The 19,351-nt window shown below is 40.5% G+C and overlaps 1 protein-coding gene across 2 annotated transcripts in view; it reads right to left on the reverse strand.

Moving 5' to 3' along the window:
- LOC140212463 (progressive ankylosis protein homolog B-like) overlaps positions 1-19,351 on the reverse strand; it is a 163,753-nt gene that overhangs the window by 2,811 nt on the left and 141,591 nt on the right. For both annotated transcript variants that reach the window (XM_072283296.1, XM_072283297.1), the window contains 2 exons: positions 16,001-16,124; positions 5,637-5,736 (listed from right to left, as the gene is read on the reverse strand). In XM_072283296.1, the coding sequence (XP_072139397.1) occupies positions 5,637-5,736; positions 16,001-16,124 (224 nt within the window). The remainder of the gene's footprint in view (positions 1-5,636; positions 5,737-16,000; positions 16,125-19,351) is intronic.

Here is a 19,351-nt window from a genome sequence, read left to right on the forward strand (position 1 = left end):
CTTGGCAGTCCAACTTAAGGGTGCTTTACTGCCACCAACTGGACTGGAGTGTGATGTAGAGAGTTGGGAAATAAAACCCCTACTAGTTCTTTATCAAATGAAAACTAACTTATACCAAAAAGCCAAGATAATATTGTGAATTAAAGTTACTTCCATAACTTGGTAAAGTTTTAAAATGAAAAATGTCAACCCCCAAAGATAGCAGTAAAACCTCCATTTGCTTTCATTCAACCTTATATGCTCCACATTGTAAAATAATGTGCTCGACGGTTTCATAATGATGACAAAATGTACACACTCCAGAGTGATGTTTTTCAACAAGATATAAGGAATAGTTAAGCATAGTATGCCCAGTTTAAAGTCAAGTAAATATAATTCCTTCCCTTCTTGTTTTACCCTCTTCTCCCATCAATCCAACAGTTTCATGTTCTCTGTAAAGGTGTCTTCCCTTATGTCCATTATCCCATGTCTTGCCATAAGCCCCTTATTCTTAGCCCCACCAACCCCTTAGTTTCTGATTTGCTAATCTGTCTATTTCCACAGATGATTTTTTTCTCTTTTTTTTTAATACAGATTTTTGGCCAAACAATCAACCTGCTCATTCCCCTCAACACCTCTATATGCAGGACCCACAAGAGCAGACAAGTAAACCAATTCTTTGAACACGAAATAAAGTTTGAAGGGCTTCCAGCAGCAAATCTGACCTACTGCTAGAATGGCCTGTTTTAAGACTAGTCAAAACTGAAAAGGAATCTGAACAAATTACAATTTTGCAAGGACAAATTTCTTCCACCCACTGTCAGTCAAAAATGATGGCAATCAATTCTGCTGTACATCCTGATAAGTGGTTAGTAAGACATTTCTTTATTGTTACCTGTAATTCAGGCACAAAAACAGCCACACCAACACTCCCAGTTAAAAATATCCTTTGATTCATCAGTAAAAATGGTTAACATATCACAATCATTTTCCTTAACATATTAATGAACCAACAAACTCTCAGGCATATCAGGATCCTTGGACTTCATTAAATCATCAACGTAAGTCGTTAGAAAAAATCAAGGTGAGGTTACCAAAAAAGCTACAGTGGGACATATTGTGTAATCCAGCAAACCCATATTCCTAGCGTGATAAGAACCCAGTCACCCAAAACTAAAAACATTGTTCTTGTGATGTTTCCAACAGTCTTCCAATACACTTTTAACAGGGTGATCATTTCTCTGCTCCTTCAAATTAATCCAGTACATTAACATCAACTTCAACTTCTGCAACTGTAAGGATAATCCCACTTCAACCAGTAAAACCTAAACAGGAGACGACCTTACTGCACCACAACACAGTCTTAAAGCCTGTGCTTGTACCACATCCATACATTTTAATTCTTAAGAGAAGCTGACCCATAAGCTATGCAGCCATGATCAAGTACAGATCCAGTTAAGCAAATATAATTGGTCAACAGAGAGTTACGTGTAGCACCCCAAGAATACCCACACAGACACACAAGAATATTTAATGCTCCTTTTCATTTATCAATTAATTTACTGATATGGTGCTTCCATGTCAGCTTATACTCGGTTCAAATGTGATCAGCATGGTCGGGACTGACGAGGGTATTCACTGAGCTGATGAATTGGATTCATGATCAAAGTTAAATTTAAATTAGAGACACAGCATGGTAAGAGACCCCTCCAGCCCAGTGATGCCAAATTGCCCAATTACACCCATGTGACCTACTAACATGAATATTTTTGGACTGTGAGAGGAAACCAGAGCACCCGGAGGAAACCTATGCAGTCATGGGGACAACGTACAAAATCCTTACACACAGTGGTGGGAATCGAACCCCGTTCGTTGGTGCACTAACCACATGCTACCATGCTGCTCAAGATGAAAGGAGTATGGAGATGAGGTTGAGAGGTCAATCTTGCAAATGGAAAAGCATCACAACAGCTGGGCTAATGGTTTGAGAAGAGAGTCAGGGGGTTAGAGGGTACTAGTGAGGGTTGGTCTCATATCAGGCAGTGAGGTATCGTTCTCTACCAGGCAATCAAGCTCAATGGTTTGAATATTAGACTTGTAGTTGTGTTGGAGCAAATGTTAAGCTTGCATGCAGGTAACACATAGGCTTGTGACTAGAGGTAACAAGGATGGTCAATATCAGGCTGGACTCAATCGGGTTGATGTAAGGTCATTGGACTCTCAAACTGGATAGGTTGATGATTTGTTGATTCCACCAGGCTTGCTATTGGTTTGGCGTGAAGGGCAAATGTGTTCAGCTTATGTTTGATTTTGGCGATACACTTGGGATTGAATTTCAAGAGATATTCTTAGATAGAGTGTGGGGGAAGGATAGGTGCTGGTCTCGTATTGTGTGTGGACCGTTGTTGCAATGTGCCTTTGAGAGTGGGGTTGGGGTCTGAATTTGCAGTGTCAAGTACCAAACTTGTACTTAAGTTGGAGATGAGCATCACATGTGTAATTGGGGTGGTTGATGAGATTTACCCTCGAGAGGGGACAATCAAAAGTCAGAATCATGACTGGATGATGAAGATTAACTCTACTTCAGGCTCATAATCTTGTTGGCCATGACTGATGATCATTATTGAGAACAGTAATCATACCCTAAGGGTCCATCTGTTAATAGATGTGGAAGGAGGAATGTTTTGGGTCAAGAATTAATGTCAGCATTCAAGATGGTGATCTTGGAAACTGGGTCAGGAGTTAAGGAACTTGTGGCTGCTTTTGATGGTGACTAGGTAATTGGCCTGGGGCTGAGAAGGGTCATTTGGGGTGAGAGAGGCCCTGGGATATGAGAGTTGAGCATCAGGCTTTGTGATTGATGATAGATGAGGGGCATGGGAGCTGGGCATGCAGGCTGATTGAGGGTTGAACCTGTTTAAGGAAGGGCCAAAAATTGATTCTCAAATGGAGAAGTGAGAGTCAGTTCTCGATAATAGCTTTCCAGTTATGATATCAGAGAGTTCCACATGAGGTCACCGCTAGTTAGTTTAAAGTGGAGGTACTCTGAAACTCCTTTTCAGAGAATGGTGAATTTCTGAGATTATTCACTCTCGAGCGTTGTAGAGGTGATTTCATTATAAGTATTTAAGGTGAATGTAGATAAATACTTGAAAGGTTATGGAACTGTAGGCTATGGGGAACTGGGAAAGGAGAGGGAATAAGCCACCATGGACCAACCAGGTGAAATATTCCTGTTCCTGAAGTTCTTTTCTTTGAAGGTGAGGTCAACGGTTTCATAATTTCAAGATCGATAGAGTGGTTGGGTACGGTAAGCCTCTGCCTATAGGTTGGCTTGAGACCATTGTTATAATGGCAATATTGAAGTAGCATGCTGATTGGTGGCATAGAGGGAGGATCATGTTGAAGAGTAAGGAAACATACAAGCTTATTTTAAAATGTTTCTGCCATGTCTCATCAACGATGTAATTAAATGCAGTGTAAAAATTGTTGAAGCAAAATCAGTAATAACACAGTGTAAGATTGAAAAGCAAACATTATGGTCAATGAAATCATAAACAAAATAACTAAAGACTGTGCCAAGACGTAATTGCTTAGAGCTTAAAGACTGAAGATTAGACATAAATTAGGATTACAATAATCAAGAATAGAATAAGTACATAAAATCTATCTGAAACTTGCTAACAAAATGATAGGGCACAAGGTGTTTTAGGCACAGACACCAAGAAGAAGTTGAAACATCCAAACAATAGTTTCAATTAAACTAAAGATGCCTGTAATAGAATGTGAAGCAACATGAAGTCCAGGCCAAGAGTGAGCTAAGAGCTACAGATGCAAAATGCTGGAGGAACGGAGCAGTCGATTATTTCATGATGAAGGGCCTCCGCCCAAATCATCAACTCTTTATTCATTTTCATAGATGCTGGCTGACCTGCTGAGTTCCTCCAGCAGTTTTTAAGTGTTACTTTGGATTTCGAGCATCTTCAGAATCTCTTGTGTTTGTGAGCAAACAAAAGTGAGGAAAAGCTCATCGAATGAAGAGTATTATTGTGATACAACATAACCCTTTACCATATCGAATTAAAGGGGCGAATATGTATAAAAGATTAGTCTGAAACAGGAAACGCATCCATAAGATAAGCATTCTGGATTCAAGGAACAGAATGTGATTATCATCTCTGCTAGTAATACGAATGATAAGTAATACTAAAAATTAAAAATAATATTAATCTGTTACTTTTATAACCAATAGACAATTAACTATAGTGGTTTGTTTTAGTCTTGTCTTGGATTAAATTAAAAATCTTGAAAGTAAGAAAACCTACACTCAATATTCGCTCTATTTTTATTTACAGCTGAGTGAACTAACCATTAGTCTGAGCAGGAAAGTTTTACATGGCATGAAAACTGTGTGGCACACTCAGTGTCTTTTTTGTGACATGACACGCACATTATTGATACTGACTAGATAGTGCAGCGTGCAGTGGGCCAACGGTTTACTAACGATGATCTACCAACTTAAATTGTATGTTTATTGTTCCAATTTGGAACAGTGTTGCAACTTGAAACACTGACTATATAAATATATTGAAGCTCTGAAATGTTTCAAAACCAAAGGTGGTGGTATATTTATTATTTAGAAAATCTCTGGATTATATTAGCATAATTAACTACAGCGAATTTCACAATTATATTAACATGGATTTCAAAACTATACAAGCACAATTTCAAAATTCTATTAACATTATATAAAAGAAAGTTCCAGTTGCACAGCAAAAAGGCTACGTGAGCAGGAACACTTCAGTTGCTGCACACCCACATAGCATAGAGGGAACAGTGCTTACACTTAAACCTTACATAATAACCCATTCCATTTTGATGTTATAAACACAAAGTTTATTCTGTGCTATAACCTCTGCCAATTAAAGCATATACAACCAATAGGTTAACACAGAGATATCTTAGCTTTTTATACCAGTGCTTTGAATGTGTGCTCCAAATCTCATTCAGTTAGAAAGTGGCAATTACTTTTAGTTCATATTGATTGAGGGATTAATATTTACCAGCACATGCAAAAAGGTTTTATTTTGGACTGTGCCATGCAATGTTTAACATTTCCCTGCACAAAAGTCACAGAGGTGGCATAAATAAAATACATCATAAACTGTGAACTTGGGAACTTGGTTTGAGTGGGAAGTCAATGTGGAAACAGCAACTAGTTAGGTGTGTGTGGGGTGGTGGTGAGGAAGTGATAACGTTACAGGTCAAACCCCGTATCAGAACTTGATAGGCTGTGTCTTTGCTTCATTATTTCTCGAGGTTCACAAAAGCTTGAAGTATTTAGAATTTCTTTTTGTACTAGAAACAGAATGCTGGGAATACTCAGCAGATCTGGCAGCATCAGGAGTGTTTTTATTACTATATTAAACAAAACTTCACAATTTAAAATGCAGAAAATAATATTGATGTGAAGTTGTGTTCCAGATTATTTATCGGTGGGAAAGAAGTCTGTGAGTGGATGTTGAGACCCTCTCACTGATGAGGAAGGGTAAGGGGCATTTGGCCATTTGTACTGGGGCTGCTTCATCAGGGCCTCAGTTGTGAGCACAGAATCAAAATCAAGCAGCTATGAAATGCGTAGGGAAAAAAAAATGTACCTCTTGGCGATAAACATAACAAGATGCTATTGCTACCATGGCCGATTCTCCCAGGAAACCAGCAAGGAGTGAACCAACCCCTAAAGAAGCTCCATGGACTCTGAGGAGAAACAGAGATACTTATAAGTAAATAACATTAGCAAAAAGGTGGCAAAACAGACATGTCATCGCTCATTAAAGTGTATATTACAACTCGCTCGTTATATGCCGTTGTCGTGTGAAGTGGGTGATCATGGTCTTTCCCTGACAATAATTGTTCTTGGCAAATTTTTCCATAGAAGTGGTTTGCCATTGCTGCCTTCTGGGCGGTGTCTTTACAACATGGGTGACCTGTCATTATCAATATGCTTCAGCGATAGTCTGCCAGGTGTAGGTGGTCGTATAACCAAGATTTGTGATATGCACCAGCTACTCTCATGGCCCATGCCTTCTCATGTCCCTTAACTTTTGTGGGGGGGGGGGGGTCTGGTGGGTACACCTTGCCCAAGGGTGACCTGCAGGCAAGGAGCGACTTATTCCACCCGCCACCCTTTTATTACAGTATGTAACTCAATTGGTTTAATGTTGTTTGTTACTGAAGGCTATAAGTTGCTATATTATGATTTTTTTCTTCTAAACTGTATGTTTAAACAATTTAGGTAATTTTAAAATAATGTAGGCCTGCCACCTCTTGAGCAATTTTACCTGGCCGGTGATTAGTTCACAGAACAGGAAAACCTTTCCTAAAACAGAAGTTGCTGGTAGACCAAATAATCTGACATTTCCTGACCTTGTGTATTTCTAGCATTTTTAGTTTCATTTCCATATTTGTAACAGCTAAGGTTTTTTACCTTTGGGCACATCATTATCACTTGAGTCAGTGACTTTCAGAATTTTGCTTTTCTATTATTTCATGGGTAAATGCATTAAACATCTCCCTGGCATTTTAAACTGCTTTGTTCCAAATGGATCTGAAAAGCATGAGAGAGGATGTTGTAGAAAAGTTCAAGGCAGATCTCACTTTGATAATCTGGGGGGGATAAAGGTAGTCAAGAAAATCAGAGGGGCAAAGAAGCAAAATAAGAATAGAGAAGAAACTAACAAAGAGCTTTAGGTTCCTTATGAAGTTTACTAAAAAGAGTTGCCATGAAGTACAGTGCAACTCAATAAAAGAATCTGGAAATTGCATCAAGGGTAAAAGCATGGCTGAGTTACAAAGTAAATGTGGAAAGGGTTAACACAGATTAAAAACATTGTTAAAACTTATCGAACAAGGATATTGTCAGGATACTGGATAAGAAGAATGTATCAGCTCTAAATGTGCATCTCATCCTGCACCTACCAATAACGTAGATCATTGGGGGATGGTAACAGGCGATTTATTTGGCACTGTTAAAGGGCTGCATGATTTTAACATAATTGCATTCCTAGCTTCAGCAAAATGCAATTTCAACCCTCCTTGGATATAGAGACAGAGACAGAATACTGAAAGGTAGGTAAACTTCATCCCTGCTAGAAGTAAAAGGATAGAAACATTCCTGTTATTTACAGTCCATTCAGTTTAATGCTGATTATGGGAATTATTTTTTTAAAGAACACGGAATAGGATAGCACAGTACAGGCCAGTTTGACCATGATGCTGTGCCAAACTCTTAACCTACTCCAAGATCAATTTAACCCTTCCCTCTGATGCAGCCCTCAATTTTTCTATCATCCATGTGCCTATCGAAGAGTTTCTTAAATGCCCCTAATTTATATGTCTCTATCACCACCCACAGCTCTGTGTAAAAAAAAAACTTTCCTCTATTAAATCATATTCAAAAGGATTTTAATTCCCTTTTCTGTTGTTTCGGTTGGGGACATCAAATGATGTGCAACAAAACACTTAACAGTAAAATAATTTAATTAAATCTGTTGAGTGTTCAGATGAAGTAGGAAGCAGTAGGCATCCTCTCTTAACAGGGGAATGAACTTAAAAATTTAAGAATGCTGCATAATAAGTTAACAGATTTGAAACTCATAGACTAAGTTGCCTTACAGCAAAAAAAAATACTAGCAGCAAACAATTTAAACAATTATGGTAAATTATTATACTTTGGACTGAGGGTCCAGTTTCACAATCACACATTCATTACTTTGGCTGAAAGGCACAATTTAGGTTTTAAGCAGGTGACCCAAAATTCAGAAGTATATTAAATTGTAAAGTGGATGGAAAGTGAAGGATACACAGCAGTAGAAATTCAACCCGCAAGATTGTGAGGTAGAATACTGAGACAATAAAAACTGAATTGTATACATTTTAAAAGGGATGCAAAAAGATTTCTGGGATTGTTTCTAAAAAAAAGTCTTCTAGATGTTAGGACATAATAAAACAGTTAATTCAGGACACGAGAGTTTGGGCATAGAGCACATGAACACAACACATATGAGAAAATAGGAGTAGAAGACAGGCTTGAAGCTCCTCACACCTGCCCTGCCATTAATATAATCAAGGCTAATCTATGTTGGACTTGCTTCTTCTTCTGCACCAGTTCCCCATGAATCTCAGTTCATCAATCTTTCAAATATGTACCTATCTCCATCTAATGAGCTGCCCTCCACCCTCTGTGACAATTTCATGGGTTCACTGCCTTGAGGGAAGGAATGTCTACACACGTCAACTTTAAATAATCAGCCCTTATTTTGTAGCTATGTGTCTTGCACCTGTAGCATTCTTTGCACATGGATAGTCAACATTATAGTACAAAGGCAACGACACAATACCAAGAAAGAGAGGTGATGATTTTGTAACCAAAGTCTCCATGATAGGTTCACCTAAAAATTTGCAGTGGGCAGAGCTTTAGCAGCTGCTTGGAAAGGTCTGCAGTTGTGTCACGAGTAGAGAGAAAAGTAGAGGAAAGCAAAGGTATAAATTTTGAAATATGAAAGGAAGTCCATGCATTCATGTTTGTGAACGTCAGTATAATACTGTAATGCCATTTAAGAGGCTGTTAGACAAATGAACATACAGGGAACGTACAAAGTGCGCAAATGTTACCATATACTTCCCTGAAATTCGTTTTCTTGCAGGTTCTTGCAGGTAGAAAAAGAAATACAATAGAACTTATGAAAAACTATATATAAACAGACAAAGACTGACACACCACCAATGTGAAAAAGACAAACTGCAAATAAGAAATCATACTGAGAACATGAGTTGTTATGAATCCTTCAGAGGTTGTACATTGTAGAATCATTTCAGAATTGTGGTGATGGAAGTTATCCACACTGGTTCAGTAGCCTGATTGTTGTAAGGTATTAACTGTTCCTGAACCTAGAGGTGTCGGACCTAAACTTCTGCCTGATGGTAGTAGCAAGGTGAGACCAGGGCTAGGATGTTGGGTGTCTTTCATGATGGATGCTGCTTTCTTGTGGCAGTGCTCCATGTAAATTTATTGAAAGGGGGGAGGGGGAAGGGCTCTGCCTGTGATGGTTGGGTCAATTAAATTCTTATTAATGCTGATGTTATTCAACATTAGATTGAAGTTGCATCATCTTTGTGACTCAGAAAAGCATGTGTACACAAACCATTTCTAATATCTCTAATAAATGACTGCAATATTACCATAAATGCCTTTATAGATCTCATTAAATATTGCCTTCAAAGACATTTCTGGGAAGTTATCAAAAATTTATTGTTTGGTTAAAGTACCAAAAGGTGCACAAGTTGGTGACAAGGTACCTTTGCTTCTTGATCAAAGATCCGTAAATCAAAACCAGTGAATAATAGGTTTTCCTGATCTAAATCTAAACTCCAGCAAGTTCTAATTTGCTTTCCTTTGTCAATAAAGAAAAGCAACAAAACAAACAAAACATATCAATATCAAACACTAAAAAAAGTCTTCTTGAGAACTGGTAATGCTTGTAGTAAGAAAAATTAATGTGAACCTTAATCCCATCCTTCCCAACATAACACGCAGATGAGTTTTACCCTTTATCAGTTACAAGTTGTGATTAACTCAGATAGGTTTGCCTGATGATTAATTTCTGATAATTATTGCTTGTTGCACAATGTAACATACAAACATACAGATTAAGAGCGTTCACAGGCTATCAGGGCACTCAATCCAGCTCTGTCTTTCAATAAGATCACATCTCAACTCTACATTCAAAGGGCGGAGCTTAGGATGAAGGCGCCTAATGGCGACTCCTTTGCTTACATCTTCGGAAACAGCTCTATTTCTGTCTTTAATACCTTTATTTTTTCCTCTTCAGGGTTCTTTTGAGCACCCTGACCTGGAGTTACATGCTGACTTTGATTCTTTGCAGGAATGGGACCTGCTCTCAGGGCCTCGCGACCAGTCATTTTTCGATATGCCAAGGACGTGGCCTAGAAGACTAGCACACCTTCAGGGTGCTGGATTATCGTGGATCTGGAGGCAGGCGGATTCGAGGTCGGTGCTGCTGTAGAAAACTGGTGTGTTGTGGCAGACAGACGATCGTAAGCAGCGAGCTGGCTGCTGGCTGTGTGCCCAGAGACCTGCAATCTTTGGGCACAGAGCTCAGAAAAAGTGATGCAACGGACTTTTGACACCATAAATCAGCGATTTGTTTTGTTATGTCTCCCCTCTCGCTGTGAAACGGGGACATCTCTTTTTCCTTAGGGAGAGAGAGAGCCTCTGCTATGTTGAATTACTGGGTGAACGAGTAGTCTTTGGGGTACTGCAAGTTTGTGTCTTTGCAGACTTGAGTGCTCAGTAGAGGGTACAGATACTTTTTTGCTGGTGGGGGATCGTCGCTTTGCTGCTGCTTATGTGTGGGAGGGGGCGCTGGGGTGCTTTGGGGTTCTAATATTTAGCTGTCATTCATTCTTTGGGGCACTCCTCTGTTTTTGTTGATGTTTGCAAAGAAAAGGAATTTCAGGATGTATATTGTATACATTTCTCTGACATTAACTTGAACCTATTAACATTCCCTTCAACCCACAGTAATCTTTCACCCTTTTGAAAGTGTACACACTTTACAGTGTGTAATTGCTCTGAGAGTTTTATAAATGAATTGGATGGAAAGTGTAAGGATGGGTTATTAAGTTTGCAGATGACTCAAAGTTTAGTGGTGATGTGGATAGTGCAGAAGGCTATCATAGGTTACAACAGGACATCGACAGGATGTAGGGCTGGGCCGAGAAGTGGCAGATGGAGTTCAATCCAGAAAAGTCTGAAGTGGTACACTTTGGAGGATCAAACTTGAAGACAAAATAGAAAATTAATGGCAGCATTATCGGCAATGTGGAGGAACAGGAAGGATCTCACAGTCTAAGTCTATACATCCTTCAAATTTGCCACAAAGGTCAATAGGGTTGTTAAGAAGGCATATGGTGTGCTGGCCTTCATTAGTTGGGGGACTGAATTCAAGAGCCACGAAGCTGTATTGCAGCTCTATAAAATTCAGGTAATACCCCACTTGGAGTATTGTGTTCACTTCTGGATGCTTCATATAGGAAGGATGTAAAAGGTTTAGAGAGGGTGCATAGATTTACCAGGTTTAGGGAACATGTCTTATGAGGACAAATTGAGCAAGCTAGAGCCTTGTTCTTTGGAAAGGATGAGGATAAGAGATGAGTTCATAAAGGTGCACAGACACCGTGGACAGCCAGCACCTTTTACCAAGAGCAGCAATAGCTAATGCCAGAAACATGTTTTTGAGATGAATGGAGGCAAGTTTAGGAAAGGTGTCAGAACTATGTTCTTTTTCTTTACATAAAGAGTGTTAGGTGTCTGGAATGCACCACTGAGGATGACAGTAGAGTCTGATACAAAATGGCCATTTAGGATGCTCTAAAATGAAGGGTTAGTGAAGTGGCATGGTAGTGTAATGGTTAGCTCAACACTTTCCAGCACAGGCGACCCGGGTTCAATTCCCACCACGTCTGTACGGAGTTCGTACATGCTCCCCGTGTCGGCATGGCTCTCCTCCAGGCACTCCGGTTTCCTCTCATAGTCTACAAATATGAACAGGTTGGTAGGTTAAGTGGTTATTATAAATTGTGCTGTCATTAGACTAGGGTTAAATCAGGGGTAGGTGGACCACATGGCTCAAAGGGCCAGAAGGCCCTGTTCTGTGCTGTATCCCAATCAATCAATATACAAATAAATAATGGCTGTGTAAGAGTGGGTCGTGCACTAGAACACCCACACTCACATAATTTCTCACTATTTGGATACTTTAAAAAATTCCTACCAAAACGGACAATTTCACATTTTACCATAAAACATAGAAACACAGAAAACCTACAGCACAATACAGGCCCTTCGGCCCACAATGCTGTGACAAACATGTACTTACTTTAGAAATTACCCAGGGTTACCCATAGCCCTCTATTTTTCTAAGCTCCATGTACCTATCCAGGAGTCTCTTAAGAGACCCTATCGTATCTGTCTCCACCATCGTCGCTGGCAGCCCATCCCACGCACTCACCACTCTCTGCATAAAAGACTTACCCGACATCTCCTCTGTATCTACTTCTAGCCCCTTAAAACTGTGCCCTTTCATGTTAGCCATTTCATCCCTGGCAAAAGCCTCTGAATATCCACACGATCAATGCCTCTCATCATCTTATACACCCCTATCAGGTCACCTCTCATCCTCTGTTGCTTGAAGGAGAAAAGGCCGAGTTCACTCAACCTATTCTCATAGGTCATGCTCCCCAATCCAGGCAACATCCTTGTAAACCTCCTCTGCACCCTTTCTATAGTTTCCACATAGGAGCAGAATTTGGCCATTTGGCCCATCGGGTCTGGGTTCTGCCATTTGATCAAAGGGATATGGATAGATTTAATGAGTGGGCAATGATGTGACAAATGGAGTAGCCTAAGAACAGAGATTTATTTATTGTCCTTCTCAACCTCATTCGCCCACCTTCTTCCCATAACCTTTGATGCCCTTAATAATCAAAAACCTATCGACCTCCACCTTAAATATACCCAATGACTTGGCCTCCACAGCCATCCGTGGCAATGAATTCCACAGATTCATTACTATCTGGTTAAAGAAATTCCTCCTCATCTCTGTTTTAAGGCTAGTCCATTTGTCACATCATTGCCCACTCATTCAACCTATCCCTATCCCTTTGCAACACACATAAAAATTGCTGGTGAACGCAGCAGGCCAGGCAGCATCTTTAGGAAGAGGTGCAGTCGACGTTTCAGGCCGAGACCCTTCGTCAGGACTAACTGAAGGAAGAGTCCTCTAGGAAGAGGTGCAGTCGACGTTTCAGGCCGAGACCCTTCGTCAGGACTAACTGAAGGAAGAGTCCTCTAGGAAGAGGTGCAGTCGACATTTCAGGCCGAGACCCTTCGTCAGGACTAACTGAAGGGTCTCGGCCTGAAACGTCGACTGCACCTCTTCCTAGAGATGCTGCCTGGCCTGCTGCGTTCACCAGCAATTTTTATGTGTGTTGCTTGAATTTCCAGCATCTGCAGAATTCCTGTTGTCTGCCTATCCCTTTGCAGCTTCTTTATGTCCTCTTCACGACTTACTTTCCTCCCTGTTTTAGTATAATCAAAAGATTTGGCTTTGGAGCGTTCATTGAAGTCTTTTGCTGCCGTAAGCACCAGCGACATAATGGTCAGTAAGTAGTGAAGTCTAAACTGCAAAATGTATCTGTGGCATCTTGCCAACCAGAAAAAGACACACTTATACCTACTCTCTATTTCATTTGGACTACCAACCTGCTATCCATGCCAAAATTTGTCTCCTGCACCACTTGCTTTTATTCTCTGCAATATCTTTACCTATCAAGTATCTTCAGAAAATTCAAGGATAGTGCATCCACTCGCTCCTCTATATTGACAGCATGTGTTACTTTGTCAAAAAAAAATTCAGTAATCAAACATGATTTCACTTTCCCAAAACCACGTTCACTTTCCCAATTACCTTGAACTTTTCTGAGTACCCTGCTGTGAAGTCACAAAATACTAGTTGTTAAAGTTATTTCCTGTGACAGGTATTAAAGCTAAGTAACCTGCACTTTCCTGTTTTGTTTCTCTCTCTTTCTAAAAGATGCAGCTACGTTTGATCAATATACCTAGCCCACTGCGAACGGTGATAACTTCAGTGTAATTCGTATGGAGAAGATAGGTAGCTCACTAAACTATGAGCCACTGAGTTCGTTCCAGTGTGGTTCATATACAGTATAATTCCAATGAAGTGCCTTTAAAAAGAACCCTACATTTGATGAATTGTCAGTCAAAATTCTGAACTGGGATATTAACATTGATGTATCTCAGGAGAAGTATTCAGAATCACTTCATGCTATGGTAGTGCAGCGGTTAGCATGACACTATTACAACTTAGAGCATCAGAATTTGGAGTTCAAGCTTCACACCCTCCCTAAGAAATCTCTGTGCGCCCTCCCCATCAAATGTGTAGGTCTTCTCTGGGTGCTCGGGTAACATACCGGCTAGTAGGTTAATTGGTCATCGTAAATTGTCCCTTGATTAAGTTACCGTTAAATCGGGGTTGTCAGGAGTTGCTGGGCAGTGGGGTTTGAAGGGCCAGAATGGAGAAAGGAGCTTGTCCAGGTGGATTGGAGAAGGATATTGGCGGGGACGACAGCAGAGCAGAGGTGGCTGAAGTTTCTGGGAATAGTTCACAAAGCTCAGGATAGACATGTCCCAGAGGAAGTTGTTCTCAGATGGCAGGGTTAGGTAACCATGGCTGACAAAGGAAGTTAAGGACTACATAAAAGACAAGGAAAGGGCATACAAGGTAGCAAAAGTGAGTGGGAAGTCGGATGATTAGGAAGCTTTTAAAATCCAACAAATGGCAACTAAAAAAGCCATAAAGAAGGAAAAAGGTAAAATATAAGGGTGAACTAGCCAACAATATAAAGCAGGGCACTAAAAGATTTTTCAGTTATATAAAGAGTAAAAACGAGGTGAGAGTTTATATTGGACCACTGGAAAATGATGCTGATGAGGTAGTAATGGGGGACAAAGAGATGGCAGATGAACTTAATTCACTGTGGAACACACTAGCAGTGTGCCAGAGATCCGAGAGTGTCAGGGAGCAGGAGTGCCATTGCTAACCAAAGGAAAAAGTGTGAGGCAAATTGAAAAGTCTTAAGGTGGATGAGTCATCTGGACCAGATGGACTACATCCCAGTGTCCTGAGAGGGGACGTTGCTGAAGAGGTAATGGATGCCTTGGTCATGATCTTTCAAGAATCACTTGATTCTGGCATGGTCCCGGTGGACTGAAAGTTTGCAAATGTCACTCCACTCTTCAGGAAGGGAAGAAGGGAAAAGAAAGGGAATTATAGGCCAGTTAGATTAGTGGCTGGTTAAGTGCTGGAGTCTATTGTTAAGAATGAGGTTTCAGGGTACTTGGATACTAATGATAAAATAAGTCAGTCAGCATGGTTTCTGTAAAGGGAAATCTTGCCTGATAGATGTTATAGTTCTTGGAGGAAGTAACAAGCAGTGGACAGAGAAAAGGCACCGGATGTAATTTACTAGGATCTTCAGAAGACGTGTGATAATGTGCCACAAATGAGGCTGCTTAGCAAGATAAAGTCCTATGGTGTTACAGGAAAGATACTGGCATGGATAGAGGAATGGCTGACAGGCAAAAGCAAGTGAGTGGGAATAAAGGGGGCCTTTTCTGGTTGGCTGTCAGTGACTAGTGGTGTTCCTCAGGTTAGTAAAAGGGACCCCTAAGGCAAGTATAATTTCCCATCTTAAATAAAAATTCCTGAGGACTTCTATTCTATGATTCAGTGCATGAACCTCTCTTTTAAAAATGTAGTAACCTCAGCCAGAGAAAGGGATAATGCTAAAGTGACCTTCAGTGAAAAATACAGAACTCTGAAAATATCACAAAAGACATTGTAATGTAGGAAATCAGTTAACTAATTAGATACAATTTTAAAAAAAACAACTGTTCTATAAACCTCAACCAGTGGATTTGATGGTTAAGTAATGGCCAGGAAAACCAAATAACTCCAGTTAATTTATGCCTACCTGAGAAGCCAGCCTGAGCCTCAGTGTTTCATCCTGTCCTTGAAAGTACCAGATTACATTATGTGTACAGCTCTGAAGGCACAACCTGACTCAGAGACAAGGGGGACACTACCATCTGAGACACAGATAATGCGCAATGAGCTAAAAAGTAGCTGGTGTAATTCACGCAAAGTTATGCAATTTGGTAAATAAACAGCAACACATAATATAGACAGGTGTCGGCTTGATGCTGAAAAAGGGAGCTATCTGGGTGAGAGTGCAACAAAAATGAGCCATGACCGAAATTAGACATGGCAAATTAAGTACAGAGACAATTTCCTGTTCATCATTACATCAATATCCATCTAAGTATGTTTTACTAATCATAGGCATAACTGATACTAACCCCATATAAGGCAGCACGATCAGACTTGTAATGAGAAGCACTATCCTTAGGACAGAACTGGGTGCCAGCACAAAAGTCTTCTTCAAGGTCATCAGCCAGCCAGTTAGGTGTGCTCGTATAGTTACTGTGCAAGAAAGAATGAGTGATTAATGAAGCAATTTGAAACACATCATTTTCTTTTCAAATTCATCATACAAAATTACCCTGTAGTTTTCCTGCAGATGAAAATTTAATCTTTTTATACACCATATTTAGCGGTTTAGATCAATGCACATGTATTTAACTCAAAATAAAGTGATGATTTCTGTTTTTCTTAGCTGGGCTATAGATAATGTAAGATTAAGGAACTGAAGCACATTTGCAATGAATGGGCAGTGAGGCAGAAATCCCATTATACACTGTTATGATTCCACCCATGGACCCCAAGGGAAGCTGCAAGTGGTAGAGCGGAGATGATGTAGAAAGACAAAGAGTGAACTTGCAGATGCTCTGTACCACAAAATTCATCAAATAATCCTTTGTGGAATGATTTATTCCAATAAAATTCTGCTTCCAATAGTCACTGAACAACCCTTAGTAAATAGTGTGTGATGCACAAAATGCTGGAGGAACTCAGTAAGTCTATGGAGAGGAATGAACAGGAACCGTATTGATCGAGGGTCTAAGCCTGAAATATCAACTGTTTATTCCTCTCTTTAGATGCTGCCTGACCTGCTGAGTTCTTCCAGGATTTTGCATGTGTGTTGCTCAAGATTTCCAACATCTACAGGATCTCTTGTGTAAACAATGTGTGATTGTTTTGGGTTGGGCTTCACACAGATTGCTGTATTAAATTAGATAGTAACACAAAATCTTAAATGTGACAGATTTTCACAGAATATGTCACAGACAAACCTTGCAAATGAATAGGCTTTCACATTTGAGTCCAAGCAATTCAGCATAAAGCTGACTGCCTGGAAAGCCCATCCATCATGCACGTCAGCACCTCACTGATTCCTTTCTACAAACAATCTTTCACCTCCAAAGCAGAGCTTTGTTACAAAATATCTCAAACTTTGCCTAGCTAGCAAAGGCTTTAGACAGCCCAAAGTAGTAATTAATCAATCAGGTGTTGATTCAAAATTGTGCTGAATTAGCTTACATACTTGTGATGTCACAACCCTTATCAGGAACATAACAATACATTTAGAAGGGAGGCAAGTTTTAATGGACTTACAAAATTAAATTACAATTATTCTTGATTACCTCAATTTAATACAAAAAAAAGCTATCTCAAGTAATTGGCAACAGGCCTCCTCAGCAGGGAATTCCATACAGTTCATTTCGAAATAGCTCTCCAATCATATTCATGAGGAAAGACATCAGTGCTGCCCACTTTTGGCAAATTTCCTTATTGTCGATGCATTCCTCCATCTATAATTTATACAACTGCCGCGCCAGTTCCAGAATTAATAGGGCGCTGTGGGCTTGGTGGAATTTTTATTCTCATCTCTAGATGACTGTTTGAAACAAAGTAACTGTCTATATTTTCATTTGGGTAACTGGAAGATTATGAGTGTTTGGGCAATTTCATCTATTCTAATGGATATCAATGCACTGAACAGCGCAGTTTGGTAAAGTCAAAATAAAAATAGGCAAATCTTTAAAACTGCCTTCCTGAAACTCTGCATTGCTCAACACCCTAACAATTCATTGAAATTTTCAGCCTTCCAACCATCCCCACAAGCCTCAGCCCAGGTCTGTTGAGGTCTCTGTCACTGACCATTTGATCTGGCTATTTGAAAGTAATACCATTTGCTGGTGAAGAGGAGCAACTCAGACCAGCCCAAGTATTCAGGGGAGGGTAAAAGACCGAAGTGGATTGCCAACGGCCACCCTCCCCCACCCACACTATACCCGTGAGATGTATTAGAATCTCTGGGCTTCTGCACCTTTGCAAGGAAAGTGACCTCATCCAAATTTAGAAGCTTCATAGGTTTTTTCCACTTCTTCTTTCTGTTAACTACATTGAAGTTGCTTGTACGATTGCTCCTTGGAAGTGTTAGTCCAGTGGTCCCCAACCACCGGGCTGTGGACCAGTACCAGGCCACAAAGCATGTGCTACCCGGCCGTGAGGAAATGATATGATTTGGCGATATGAGTCAGCTGCACCCTTCCTCATTCCCTGTCACGCACCGTTGAACCTGAACGCTCGCGAGGTCATTACACACGTGAGGTCATGACCCACGTGTCATCCATGTCAGCGCGGGAAGAAGATCAACTCCTTGAGCTTGTAAATGATGGCGGGCTGAAAAGTATGTTTGACATACCATCTCTGCCGGCATTCTGGATCAAAGTCAAGGCTGAATATCCTGAAATAGCCATGAAAGCACTGAAAACGTTACTTCGCAAACACGAGGAAATCTGCAGATGCTGGGAATTCAAGCAACACACACCAAAGTTGCTGGTGAACGCAGCAGGCCAGGCAGCATCTCTAGGAAGAGGTACAGTTGATGTTTTGGGCCGAGACCCTTCGTCAGGACTAACTGAGAGAAGAGATAGTAAGAGATTTGAAAGTGGGAGGGGGAGGGGGAAGATCCGAAATGATAGGAGAAGACAGGAGGGGGAGGGATGGAGCCAAGAGCTGGACAGGTGATTGGCAAAAGGGATATGAGAGGATCATGGGTCAGGGGGCCTAGGGAGAAAGAAAAGGGGGAGGGGGGAAAAACCCAGAGGATGGTAACTACCCTTGCCTATCCTCTGGGTTTTCCCCCCTCCCCCTTTTCTTTCTCCCTAGGCCCCCTGTCCCATGATCCTCTCATATCCCTTTTGCCAATCAACTGTCCAGCTCTTGGCTCCATCCCTCCCCCTCCTGTCTTCTCCTATCATTTCGGATCTCCCCCTCCCCCTTTCAAATCTCTTACTAGCTCTTCTCTCAGTTAGTCCTAATGAAGGGTCTCGGCCCAAAACGTCGACTGTACCTCTTCCTAGAAAACGTTGCTTCCATTTCCAACATATCTCTGCAATGAATGTAACGAAAATTAAATTGCGGAATAGACTGGACATAAGGAACTCCCTTCGAGTATCGCTGTCTCCCATCATCCCTAAATGGGACCGTCTTGTTGCAGGAAAACAAGCCCAGGGCTCCCACTGATTCAGCAATATTGGTGTGTTGCAATGATTTTATATGTTCATACGGGGAAAATACGTGCTGTGTGTTTAATATCCAAACGTTACTTAAAATGTTATGATACTATTGACTTATAAGTGACTTATCACTATATTCGTGCGAGGAAAATATGCGCTGTGTGTTTAATATTAAATTCGTTAGATAATCCCTTTTAGAAACTAAATTGAGTGTATTAGCCACTT

The sequence above is a fragment of the Mobula birostris genome, chromosome 19 (assembly GCF_030028105.1).
Source record: "Mobula birostris isolate sMobBir1 chromosome 19, sMobBir1.hap1, whole genome shotgun sequence".
NCBI classification, from domain to species: Eukaryota; Metazoa; Chordata; class Chondrichthyes; order Myliobatiformes; family Myliobatidae; genus Mobula; species Mobula birostris.